This window comes from Chelonia mydas, chromosome 7, assembly GCF_015237465.2.
Source record: "Chelonia mydas isolate rCheMyd1 chromosome 7, rCheMyd1.pri.v2, whole genome shotgun sequence".
NCBI lineage: Eukaryota > Metazoa > Chordata > Testudines > Cheloniidae > Chelonia > Chelonia mydas.
The window spans coordinates 57902578-57916162 of record NC_057853.1 but is presented as its reverse complement, the minus strand read 5'-3'; the positions used below and the strand labels follow the sequence as shown (position 1 = coordinate 57916162).

General features: G+C 44.3%; 1 protein-coding gene across 1 annotated transcript in view; it reads left to right on the top strand.

Annotated features, from left to right (window-relative positions):
* The window catches only part of VSTM4 (V-set and transmembrane domain containing 4), a 54423-nt gene that overhangs the window by 25360 nt on the left and 15478 nt on the right, over window positions 1-13585 (top strand). The window contains exons 5-7 of the mRNA XM_007069562.4: window positions 2589-2622; window positions 10029-10135; window positions 11099-11160. Of these exons, the coding sequence (XP_007069624.1) occupies window positions 2589-2622; window positions 10029-10135; window positions 11099-11160 (203 nt within the window). The remainder of the gene's footprint in view (window positions 1-2588; window positions 2623-10028; window positions 10136-11098; window positions 11161-13585) is intronic.

Genomic DNA, 13585 nt, shown 5'->3' with positions numbered 1-13585 from the left:
TCCCTTCCTCTACTGTGGGTCCCAGTCCAGGGACCCAACTGCAACAAAGAAGATCCAAGTGCTCTGGCGCCTTGCTTCACTTCCCTGGACTACTGCCTACCTTGGCCTGTCTCATAGCTTTTCCTGTAACCCCTTCCTGGACAGTCAGTCTCCTAAACCCACTATGGGCAGTCCAGCCCATGCCAGATTCTCTGTCTTTTCCCCAGCCCCTTAGCTGATTCACCCACTAGCTTCCTGCAGGCCTTTTATACCTGACTTTGGAGAGCCCTTCCTTGCTCCTGTCATCACTCAGGCACCTGTTGAACTCATGCTTCTTCTTATAGGAGCCTCACACCCAGGCTACCATGTCATGATCACCTGACCCAACCCAAGTCCATCACCTGGCAGGTGGATAAATAGCCACAGGTGAGGCTGACCCCAACTCCCTTAAAGGTCCAGTCCACCTTGTAACAATGAGCAACTCGTATAATGATGTACAGCAGGTGAAACAGTAGATGTCTGTGGTGTCAGTGTGAAAAACCTGACCAAAGTTGTGGTTAGCTTCATGGCACTAATGTGAAAACGTGTAAGACTGGGGCTAATTCATCACAGGTTTAACTCACTGAATTCAGTGGAGTTGTGTCACAGAGGAAATTGGCCCATCACACAGAGTAGCAACTTTGCAGTTCAAAAGCCGTGTGTGTCTCTAGTAAAGACTGAAGTCCACTCTCTAATCACAGGACAAGTAACAACAGTCTAGACTTCTCCAGATAACCCCTGGATATGAAGGGCTGAATGATCTCCTCTAGGCCACTAAACTCTCATCTAGAGCTGGTGAAAAATTTTCCTCAAAACTGTTTTTTGAGTGACTGCTTTCCTCAAAAAAATTCAACATTTCATTAAAAATCTGAATACCTGATAACCATAACATTTTTGGTTTTCAACCAAAACCCAAAATATTTTGGCCAAAAACTGAAATATTTCATTCAAAATGCTGCCACAGTGCCTTCATCGGAGTTGTACTTTTGATGCCTTATGCCTCCCATTCTTCTCAATTGGCTGGGTTACCATACCAGACTACATCTCCCATGAGGCACCATGGCCAGGGATTCCTATGATGCACCCCTCCCTTCAACAAAAGGGAGGAAAATAATGCCTAATGGAAGATGTAGTCAGTCAAAGAGCCTGGCCCATACAGGAGAATGGGGGCGTAAGACACCTAAACTATAACTCCCATGAGGCACTGAGGAGCCATTTTGAACGACAATATTTTGGGTATTGGCTGAAATATTTCAGTTTTTGATATTTTGCTGAAAAGTCAAACATTTTGTGTGGGGAAAAATTCTGTTTTCTGACCAGTTCTACTTATATCATGTCAGCCACCAAACAGCTGCCAAGTAGTAACAACTTTTGATGACCATGGACCTGAACTAGATTAGACTTGGGGACCTAGCTGTAGTTTAGCAAGACCATCCCTTGAGTCATCAGCTTTCCTTTTAGTGCTAAAATGCAGTCCTTCAGGACAGGTAACCATGTTTTCCCCAAATTGGTGAAGCATTGTGGGGCCTAACGTAAACAAAGATATGCCCACACACCCTGATCAGAGATGTGGGCTAGATTGGGCCCCAGTCTTACACAGCCATTCAGGGGATCCGGGGGGAATATGCCACATAAGACCAGGCATCCTGGCTCAGGGCATGGGGAAGAGAATGGGAGCTATATGCCCAACCTTCCCCCCTGCAAGTGGGCAAGGCAAGTCAGAGCTCCACATGGCAGCCAGCAGAGCTTGCCCCACAGAACGGTGTCTATGAGGCAATATCTCCTCAGTCCCTCCTCAAGGGTGGGGGCACACCACTGGCTCAGGGCTGAAAGAGGGATTGGATCACAAGGACACCCAGAGTTAGAATAGTTAATGCTAAAAAAAATTGTTTTGTAAGCGATATAAAGCCTCATGCTTCAGGGTCTTAGCCAGTCTGATGATACCTTCCCGGGTGGCAGATCATCCCACATCTGCTACTGTGGGGTTCTTACACCAGCTACTGCAGCAGCTGGTGCTGAGCACTGGCAGGGACAAGATATTGGCCTTTGGTGCTGATCCCATCTGGCAATGCCTCTGTGCCTAAAGCCACGACCTAGCCATATGTTAAGAACTCCATCAGCTCCTGTGGGCGAACAGTTTATTTTTTACTTCAGGTTTTCAGAAAGATACATTTTTAAAAATGACGTTTGAGGACAGAATGCAGAACTGAAGCACCAGGAGAGAATCAAAAGCTTTTAAGACAGATGCTCAGCCTTTAGTGGCTCTCCTTAGCCCGCTCTCCCTTGCCTGGGCTAACCACTGGAATTTGCGCAGCCCTGCAATTCCTAGCTTTGTTTGCTACATTCTTTCTCCATAGCCTTACAATCTTATTGAAGTTAGAATATGTTCTAATTTGCAGCATAATGCATGGTTATAGCTAGCAGCTTTCCGGTGGTAAAAAGTTGGCATCTATACCGTTCCAGGAGTGGCTATGCTAGGACCTATCTGCTGTCTCTCTTTGTAGTGCATAAATCCTGGATATGTGAAGCCACATTTCTTTATTTATTGCTGTTGTTTTTTTCTTTAACAGTGAAGCATTATCTGGTGAAAAGTCCCCAGAACAGGTAATGAGGATGCACTTCTGTTTATTATAAGCTGTTGTACCAATCTTGTTTTATTTTCACTGGGGCTCCAAAAAAGATGCGTAAAATTTCAGAATGTGCCTAAGCGAAAGTCAGTGGGACTTAGGCTCCTAAATCTCTTAGGCACATTTGAAAATCTTACCCAATGTCTTTTGCATGGATTGTGTGTAACGCACCCAGCATTCTGTCGTGCACTGTATAGATAATAAATAATGGTGGTGAAGATGGTGACGTGACTACGTCCATTCTCAGACATATATTGGATGAAATCCAGCTCTGGATTTCACGCATCTCAAAGATCAGCTGTTCTCATCTCTAGCACAGAATGCACAGCAAAGGCACACAAACATAGTTGTCTCCTGCCTTTGACTCCTTCAGCAAGATCCCATTGTGCAAGTGAGACTTTACTGAAAGCAGAAACTTAGCCCAGCGGCAATCAAAAACACACAGGCCAGAGGCCTGTACTGTTACCATGGACAACTTAGAAAAGCCCATCATAGTCTGGTATGGTTATAAAAGTCAGTGAATCACTGAGACAGACAGAGTGGTAGAAACTGGACATGCTTAGATGAAAAGAACTCTGCAAGGGTCTGCAAGTCGCCTGGAAAGGTCATGGGATGACATGACAATGAGCGGAATGCTTATTGAAGTGGGAGGGAATGTTTATAGCTGAACTCACTGAAATGTGTTTTGATTGGTTAATGTTAATGGCCGAGGTCACGGCCTCCTTTGGGACATTGTTTATTTGAGAGACACTGACTGAGACAAGGGAACAATGGGGGTGGGTGGATTGGAAGGGGAGAGCCCCTGGTTGAAGCTGGGTAAAGTTAGTGTGGTATGCTGGGGGTGAACACGATCCCTCAACTCTGGATTGCAGGAGGATGTCCTCTAGGAGATGGAACAGAGACTGCATCCTGATATTCCTGTTTGTGTCTGCCACAAGTACACCATGCCTAGGGCCACAGGCATGAACTTCCAAAACAAATTATCAGGGGCTGGGTCTCCCAATCAGAGAGCAATATAGGCTTATTCCAGCATGGGCTCTCACTGCTGGTGGTCAGCCAGCGTGCTACCAGATGGTAATGCCACCAGCTAGCCATGGTATTTCCTTCCTGTCCACCAGAGGACAACATTACCATGTATTTCCTCCCCCTTAAGAAAGCACTTAATCCCCAGTGGATAAAGACTCTGAGCTGTCCCAGCAGAAGGGCTGCTTGGCATGGGCACAATTCCATGCTAGACATCAGAAGGGAGAGAGAAGGCATGAAATGGATGCCGGTGTGACCAGACCATCGGTCCTTGCTGGGATTTGAACCATCAACCTTGCTGGAGCGAAAACTGGAAAAATCTGTATGGCCTCTGTGGCACCACACTTGACGTGTTTGTGTGCAGCAGTTGGTTTGTTAACAGTTTAACAACATGTAACAGTCAGCACTGAATTTGAAAAAGGAGAGCTGGGATCTTACACGTCTTCCCCTTGGGAGAGCAGGGCCAGGACTTGTGCGCAGATAACTTTACTGCTCCTGTAAATTTTGTGCTGTCGTTCCCACCGCAGGGTTCCTAACACCGGGGAGCAGCCCTTGCAATCACAACATTCCTATTCCCATTTACTTTGACCCTCTATGGCAACTGTGACTTTTAGCGTTAGACACAGGGTGGGATTTTCAGGAGTTATTTATGAGCTCAAGTCCCATTGATTTGTGCCCCTAAATTTCTGAAGACCTGAGACCTACTTACAACCTCAGATGGGAGTTCATAGAATCATAGAATATCAGAGTTGGAAGGGACCTCAGGAAGTCATCTAGTTATAGTGGTGGTACTCCATTAGTTTCAGTGGAGTTACTCTTGATTTTGCAGCTTTGTAGGGTCATCATAGATTGCGGGAGGGGGGAGGATTCAAAGTGCTTGAGTGACTTAGGAACCTAAGACTCAGCAGTTCCTAAGTCACTTAAGGTCAGATTTTAAAGTTATTTGGCACCTAACACCCATTAATTTCAATGGGAATTAGGCACCTAAATGCCTTTAGAAATCTGGCCCTGTCGGACTAAGATGGAACCATTTCTCATCATCTAGTCTGAGCTCCGGCACAGCACAGGCCAGCCATTTTTATTAATGATTTGTGCAAACAGCTTAATAACTTGTGGTTGAGCTGGAGCAGATCTCTAAGAAGGATATCCCATCTTTATTTAAAGACTTCTAAGACTGGAGAGAATCCACCAGGTCCCTTGATAAGCTGCTGCAGTGGTTAATTACTTTGCACAGCTGTGAGGGCAGAATTCCAGTTTTCAGATTGTATTAATCACCGATTCCCAACTCTTGAGTTTCCTGAGATATAAATAATACTGGAACTAAAATAAAAACAAAAAATGACAAATGCCATATGACCTGCCAGGCCCAGAAGTGGATGCTTCATATCAGTGCAAAGAAAGCAGAGATTTGCAGCTTTCCAGTGACATAAAGCATTTGTTTCTAGCTCTTATAGTCTGAACGATGTTGGACCTCAACTCTATCACTAGTCCCTCGGTCTAGTAGTGCTTTTTGGCTCTGGTCCTGGACTAAGTATAGCATATCCCAGATCCTGCCAATGTAATGGTCAATCCCCTCTAATGGGATAATTATTGCATTCATGCATAGCAACCTACCCTACATTGAGCCTTAAGTGAATTCACAATAAAGCAATTGATAGTTCAAGAAGAGTCAATGCAGCCCAAGGCTTTGATGTTACTCTTGGAATGACCTCTGTTCTGTGACCCTCCCAGTCACGGCAACTGCAGCATGGATTCAGAAGAGACAGCTCAGCAGTTCCATCTTTCCCTTCACTGATGATTGCCGCTTGTTTCTGTTTTGAAAGCAGCTCAGATGAAGCAGGAAGGGGAAAAAAATGAAAAGAGATCAGTGGAGAACACAGTGAAAGGAGAAAATTAAACCACTTGAAAAAGCCCACAAGTGCAAAGAGACAAAAATAAGCGTATGGTAGTTAGATACAAAGCCTTGGTAAGTCAGAGTCTGCCGTCCCACCAGTGCCTGGTGTAGCAGAGATAATATTGTAAAAATCAAATAGGAAACACATATAACTGAACGCTGGAGGGAAGGGGGGAATGGAATCACAGCAAACAAAAACTGTGGGAGGAAACAGGATTAAAATCAGCAAGCAACAGCATTTTTAGTATGATGCCCTGATCTGGCAAACACTTACACATATACCCCACTTTAAGCACGTGACTATTCCTATTGACTCCGGTGTTTAAGTGTTTGCCACATCTGGGCCTTAGTTAACGTATAATGTGCACATCATTTTTATTTTCCACCCTATAATCAAGATAATTTCTCTCCTGGAACATGATCATAAATCCCATAGAATCTATCCAATCCATCCAGGAGAGACTGATTGAGAAATACTTGCTAATAAAGTGCCTCAATTCAGCCTGGGACTTGAGCATGCATCTAGGGGTGTGAGAATCCATCGAACCAAACCCCTTGAACCAGTTTACACAAGACTCTTGCAAATCCTAACTATTGCATTGTGCATAGCTGAGATCCTGGTTAGAGACAGATCCAACTCTCCACCCAGCCTTTGGGACGGTTCAGATTTGAACCAAAATCCAGGTCCCAATTGCACAGATAGGGCTAGCAAAGGGACTTGTATGGCCCTGATTATTGTCATATCTGAGCACCTGACCTCACAGTCTTTAATGTGTGTACCTGCACAACACCCCCGTAGGGTAGGACAGTGCTATTAGCCCTATTGTATAGATGGGGAAGTGTGGCACAAACTGATTAAGGCCCAGACCCTCAGAAAAGGTATTTAGGATCCCAATTTCCATTCCAATCAATGGAATGTAGGATCTGGAATATCTTTGAGGATCTGAACTCAGACTTGCCCAAGGTCACTCAAGGAGTCTGTGACAGGGTGGGGAATTGAACTTAGGTTTCCTGAGTCCCACAGTAGCACCCTGAACTGTAAGCCAGCCTTCTTTTCTGAGCCAATACCAAACAGCCAGTCTTCCCCTTGAAAACCCCTCCATCTCACCCCCATTGGGAAAGTGTAGATTCTGCTTCAAATCCACGTGCAAATTTCATGGCTTGGTCCAATCTCTTGTTATCCTGCAGCAGTCTGGAGGAGGGAGAGCAAACACAGGAGAAGTGGTGCTTCCTTGACATTAATGTGGATAGTAAAACCCTAAAACTCAGTATGTTGCCAGCTCTCGCAAGAGTCTGAAATTCAGAAACACAGTGCATTGATGCTCTAGGCACCAGCAAAGCAAGCACATGCTTGGAGTGGCACATTTCCAGGGGCGGCATTCCGGCCACCTTTTTTTTTTTTTTTTTCTTCTGGAAAAATCCACCAATGTACAGAAAAAAAAAATACATGAAGATCAAAAAAATCTCCAGTAGTGCGATAGGAGCGTGACGTGAAAACTATCATGTCACGTCGTGACACGGTCACTCATAATGTGAACGTGCGTAAATGTGTAAATGTTAACGGTTATTGATTAATTAAATCAGGATTCACGATTACTTGTGTGTACTGTGCTGCCCTATCGGCGCCATTCGCGCCAATTTCCGTGTCGCGTCGGTGCCAGTGGTTATAGGGCTAAAATTAATTTCAGTTGAAAGTACCATTGCAAAAAATTTAGATTTCACTGAATTATTAAAAGACCACACAAGTATAAAAACCAGAAAAATTCAGTTCATGTCAATTCTTTTAATTTATGAGAAACTGGGCGCATCCGAAGACACTAACGTTTTTCAGGACAGTGTATAGTTGAACCCAAATTGTTTGTAATTGTGATTTTGTTAAAATTAAATGTGTACACTACTAGGAAATTGTTTTATTTCACTAACTACAAATTCTTTGTTTTCATTTTTTTAAAATTTTAAACAGCCAAAAAACAAAACAAAACAAAAGCATTACAAAGTGCAAACATGTGTAAAAGCCAAAAAAGGGGGGCGGCCAAAATTTTTTTTGCTTGGGGCGGCAAAAAACCTAGAGCCGGCCCTGTTGATGCTCAACATCAATAACAGACCCGCAAATCACTCTCTCTCCCAGTGCTCTAATCTTAAGACAACTTGCATGCCTATTTTTTCCAAATTCCTTGCTGTCCTTTGCTCTCTAAAAGCCCGCTAGATCCTATGAGGGAAGCATAATGTGACCTGAAGTACAAACCAGGAGGTGGGGGGTAGCCGTGGGGGGAATCCCAAGATTAAAAAAGAATCTTTCCTTTCAACTCTGGACAAGAGAAGCAAGACAAAGACACAGTGTTTCTGAGCCAAGGAGCCTTTATGAATCTCCTTGTTTAGTTTGAGGACCTAGCTTCTAAGATTGCAAGTGCAATTATTGTATCTTCTGGTGCTAGTTAACCCTGCAGAATCCCTGCATTTATAATTAAAAGAGCAAGCCACAAATAAGTTTCTCAGTGGTTTCTCTTTAAAGTGGCCAAGCAGGAATAATAATGAATGAACTGAATTGACGTTAAGCCCTTTCCGATTGCTGCCCTTAACTGGCCAACATCAGGATAATCATATGTTTAAACTGTATTTATGCTCTAACAACCCTTTCAATGCAGAAAAATTTTAAAACAATCAAATTTCCTTTTCATTATGGTTTGAGCTTTCCTTTTCGGCATTGTGCTCAATTAGTCAAAAAAGGCTGTTCAGTTGCGTTGCCTGTTGTTGTTGGGGGTTTTTGGGTCAGTTTCCCTTTGTGGTTTTCATGCAGTAACAATTTGCTGGTGGTGTTCAGATTCACAATAGTGCAGGGGAACTTTTAAACTGCCCTCAAACTTAGTTTGCATAGCTGAAATTAATTTTCAAAATCACAAAAAAAAACTGAACATGCACTTTTACAAAACCGCTTTTTAACATAAACCTACACTTCGGGCTAAATATTCCAACCGTGGTGTCCATCAAAAACAGTGAACCAGATTCTATTCTGAGGGATGCATGTGTAAATCCAAAGAACTTCCGCTGATGGCAATGGCATTACCCCAGCTTTACGGCTGTTTAAAATGAGAATGTGGCCTGATTTCTGTTACTCTTGAGTGGACAATGTGACTGCCTCTTCATGAAGCTTAGTTGAAAAAGCATTAGGATGAATAGATTGTAGTGTTGTTATTAATTATTATTGTGGTGGCTATGAGTTCCAGTTATGGACCATGACCCTATTGTGCTAGGTGCTGTACAAACAGAACAGACAGACAGTCCCTGACCCAATCAGCTTACGTGCCTGAATACTTTCATACATATTCAAACCAGGAAGGACTGCTTTAATCCTGGCCTTCAGAACAGATAATCACGCTGGCAAAGCTAAGAGAACTCTGTGGGACTTATAGGCTGCTGAACCGTAGTGGCCCAACGGCAGAGGTCCTCTTTCTACAGGTGTGTTTATGACATGCCATAGCTATCATAATCCCCCAAACCAACTAGTGCTCAGGAGCACAGACATCCAACAGAACTCTAGGTGATTCCGTTACAGACTAGGGTCCGATGTTAAGCATGTTTGCTCTTTTTTAAGGCACTTTTTGATCCACTGAAAACTGGGGCCTGCTCATGAGTCACGCTGAGCACCCACAAGTCCTGTTGAAGAAGAGACAATGGGAGGCTCTCAGCACCATGCTAGGCCCATAATGACGCTAGTTAATGGCTTAAGAGTAAGCACAGAAATTCTTGACCTTACCTGTTGGGGTTGCAGTCATTCTGACACCTTCTGTGACTGCAGGGCTCATGTTCCTCCAGATACTGAACCAAATTCTTCTCTCAGTTCCAAAAATTCACAGGGTAGATGGTCCAGCGGTTAGAGTGTTAATCAGAGACCTGGTGTCAAGACCTCATGTTGCCACAAACTTTCTATCTGGCTCGGGCAAGTCACATCGGCCCAGATCCTTCAATTCCCAGATCTTCCAACTGCCTAACTCTCATTTAAATCACTGGGCCTTAGTCTCTGTGTGCCTGTGGTCCCCATGAGAAAAACAGCACTTTCCTACCTCCAAGGGGTAGGGAATTTACAAATTGTAACATGTGCAGATACTGTAGTTCTTGGGTCATGTAAGTATCATAGCTAAGGTACAATTGCCACTGAAATGAACCTGTGTCGAAATCTGGCCATGTGGACACCGTGCACTTCCTGTGTTAGCCAGAGCAGATGAAGCTACAAGTCTATCAACCATATAGCCTGTGTACTAGACAAGGAGTGGGGCCTGGTAGAGTGGGACCGAAGTTACAAAGCATTATTAGAGATTTTCAAAATGTTTTGAAGTCAGAATCCAAGTCATTTGCCACGGACCATGAAAACATTTTTTGTTTGTGTGAAAACAATCGGTTGGAACGCGTCAGTGCACAGATTTCATTCTTGTCATAACCATCCCCTTTCCCTTCTCTTTGCTTTCCAGCTCGGGGGAGACGGTCACCAGTGTGACAAGTCTGTCCCCGCTACAGCCCAAAAAAGTAAAGAAAAAGAAAGAGAAGGCTGAGCAACCCCCAGCTATCCCAGCGAAAGGTATGAGGCAACTAACGCAGCCCACAGAGCTGTATTTCTGCCAAGGGGTGTGATTGAGGAGGGAGGGCAAGGAGTTGGGAGCCAGGACTCCTCAGTTCTTTCTTGGACTCTATCACTCACTGCATGAGCTAGGCCAAATTCATTCATGTCTCCATGCCTGTGATTTCCCACATGACAAATGGGGGCCCTACATACCTAGAGTGTTTCCCACGCGTGCTATGATGTGTAACCAATGTTTGTGAAAGGCTTTGGGCCCACATCCTGAAATGTATTTAGATGCCTAACTTCCATTGATAGGTGCTTAAATGCCTTAGAGACTCTGGGCCTTGTAATCCTCACTGGCAAGGCAGTGGAGAGAGGGGTTTTGTTACCTGAGATCTGCTAGGGCATGTCAGGCTGTTTAAACCTGTTTATACATCTAGGGCCAGACTGTCAAGTGCTCAGCACCCTGGCAGGGGGCAGGTTTTCAAATGGGCCCAGCTCCCCTCAGCTCCCATTCATTTTCAAAAGAAAATGCACCCAGCATGCTGAACTCCTTCGAAAATCCTGCCTGGGTTGTAGAGACTGAGTGTTTGAAAGTCCAGTCCTCAGGGTCTAATTTTCAAAGTGGGTTTCCAACTCCATGCACGCAGGCCACTGCATGTGACTTTCTGAGCACCATTGCCCGTGCCATGCAAGGGGTGCAGCGTGCCTGGGTCTCATGAGTGCGTGAGAGTCATAGCACTCAGAGACGCACAGGCACATCTCTCTACACACAAACGAGGACCATGCTTTGAAAATTGTGCTCTTTCTATGTTACAGGTTTTAATAACAAATGTGCTTCACTCTTCAAGACTTACATGTAGGTTTTTTGCTGTTGTTGCTAACCTGCTGTTAATCCAGGTGTATAACTGCTGATGCACATGCTAAAAGTAATCCCAAATTGCATTATGTGAAGTAATCTCTTGATATTTATTTTTATAGCTCCAATAGCCAATACTTTTCAGAAACCTAAGCTGTTGAAACCTCAAAGAAAAATTATCCTGGTGAGTAGTTATTTTATATAACTTTATTTTCCCCTGTATTTGTTTCTCTCAATATAATTTTGGCAGTATTGCTAACACCCAGTGTTCAGAAAGTTGTGAGATTGGATCAAGAGATCATTTTAACGTCATACACTTTGGATATTTCACCTTTGTCTTCTGGTGCCTGAGCCTTTAGCTTACACTTGGGTCTTGTCAAGCTTTTCTCTGCAATCATAAGGGCTAGAAATGTAATTTTTTTTTAAATGAAAGCTGAGATTGACAGGTTTCAGAGTAGCAGCCGTGTTAGTCTGTATTCGCAAAAAGAAAAGGAGTACTTGTGGCACCTTAGAGACTAACCAATTTATTTGAGCATAAGCTTTCGTGAGCTGCAGCTCACTCTGATGAAGTGAGCTGCAGCTCACGAAAGCTTATGCTCAAATAAATTGGTTAGTCTCTAAGGTGCCACAAGTACTCCTTTTCTTTTAGCTGAGATTGAGTCTCACATGCCTCCAAGAGTTGGAGCTTTGAGAAAAATACCAGATAACACAAAACTTGATAGATGGCAACGTTGGTTTGAGCATTTTCCAATACAAAATATAGGGCCTGATTCTGCTCCAAACTGGGGAAATCGGGAGTAACAAAGGTAAGTGAACTTACCCATCTGTAAAGCTTAAGAGAAAAGAAAACTTCCAAGACAGTTGGTGAATGGGTCTTTAAAACAAACTAACCTCCAGATACTGCTGCACTGATGCCACTGCCTGGCATCCTGACTAATGTTGTCTCATTGTTTCCTTGTACTCCTGTCGGTCTGTCTGTAGCCATCAGTTGTCTCTTGTCCTATACTTGGATTGTCAGCTCTTGGGGGCAGAGACTGTCTTTGTCCCGTGTTTCTACGGCGCCTAGCACAATGTGGTCCTGGTCTCAGGGTTAGTCTGCAGGCTCAAATGATCAAGAACATAAGAACAGCCAGTGGTCCATCTAGCCTAGGATCCTGTCTTCTGACAGTGGCCAGTGCCAGATGCTTCAGAGGGAGTGAACAGAACAGGTAATCGTCAAGTGATCCATCCCCTGTCGTCCACTCCCAGCTTCTGGCAAACAGAGGCTTAGGGACACCCAGAGCATGGGGGTTGCATCCCTGACCATCTTGCTAATAGCCATTGATGGACTGAACCTCCAGCAAGCCAAGCAGACTCTGACATTTTTCACTGTTGCTAATGAATCAATACCCCAGCAGGGCAATGGGGCACTGTGTCCCCAAAGCTTCTGTTTAATGGCTTTGCTTTCAGATGAGAGAAAAACTGGGTACCTGGTTGTCAGTGGTCGTTCAGCGTTCCATGCCCCTTCATGCATGAATGGGTGCTAACTGTGGAGTCCTGGCCTAATTCCAACTGGGTTCATTAACATCCTGCCAGGCGAGAGTTCCTGGAAAGGCTGTTGCATTCCTCCCCAGAGTGGGCAGGTTTCACTAGTGCAGGGTGTGAAGTTTGCAAAGTGCATGAAAGGAATTACATAAATGGAGGTTATTATATGATCCAAACGCTTTGTGCAAAGAACATTGAGGTCACAGAGTAAAACACTCAAAATCATGAGACTGCTGCTACCCTATAGACTTTGCGATATAAATACACAAATGTTAATTACTATTATTCTTATTTATTGTGCCTGAGGGCCGCTGCTGTAGCTAAGATGTTTCCTTCTTCAGACCTCCTATTTAAAGATGACATGCGCAGCCAGACTTAGCCCTCGGTTCAGCACCGTACTTAAGCACATGCTGAACTTTAAGCACATTTGATTCCAGTTGCTTTCGTCTCTCTGGAACGCTGCTGGTGAATCTGGCCCCAAATATTTTTTCACTCTCCAGCCGGCTACATCACATATGGCCCCGGCTGAGGCTCAGTCTCTCTGTCTGTTTTGGAGGGGGACAGGAAAAAAAGGCTTTTCGAAGAAAGTGATCTGCTTCATTTTTCCAAAGTGAGTGAAGGCTCCCATTCCGTGCAGTCAGCAGACTCTGGGTTAGTGCCTTGCTGTCAGGCTTTAATCTGGAAGCTGTCTCCCTCCCTGGCTGTCTTTTCTTTCACATCAGATTACACCTGGGGACCCACTGGAGCATGAGGAGTACAGTTCATCTGCTGATCCAGGCTTGTTTTTAAAGAACAGAATTCACCCAACAAAAACAATGTGGAAGCGTAGGCACACTAGAACTACTGCAGTGTTAGCAACAGTGGGAAATTTCCCAGACAGGTATTTGCAAGGTGCCATTAGCCTTCGTATATAAGTTCCCGGGCAAAGTTTGAACCCAATGCCTGCAGTAAAGGTGTGTGACCACATCCTGGATGGCATAAATTGGCATCATTTTGTGGATTTCAGTGTAGCGACCCAATCTGTACCAGATGAGGGTCTGGCCTAATATCCCAGCAGAGTCAAAATCTGCACAAAATGGATTATA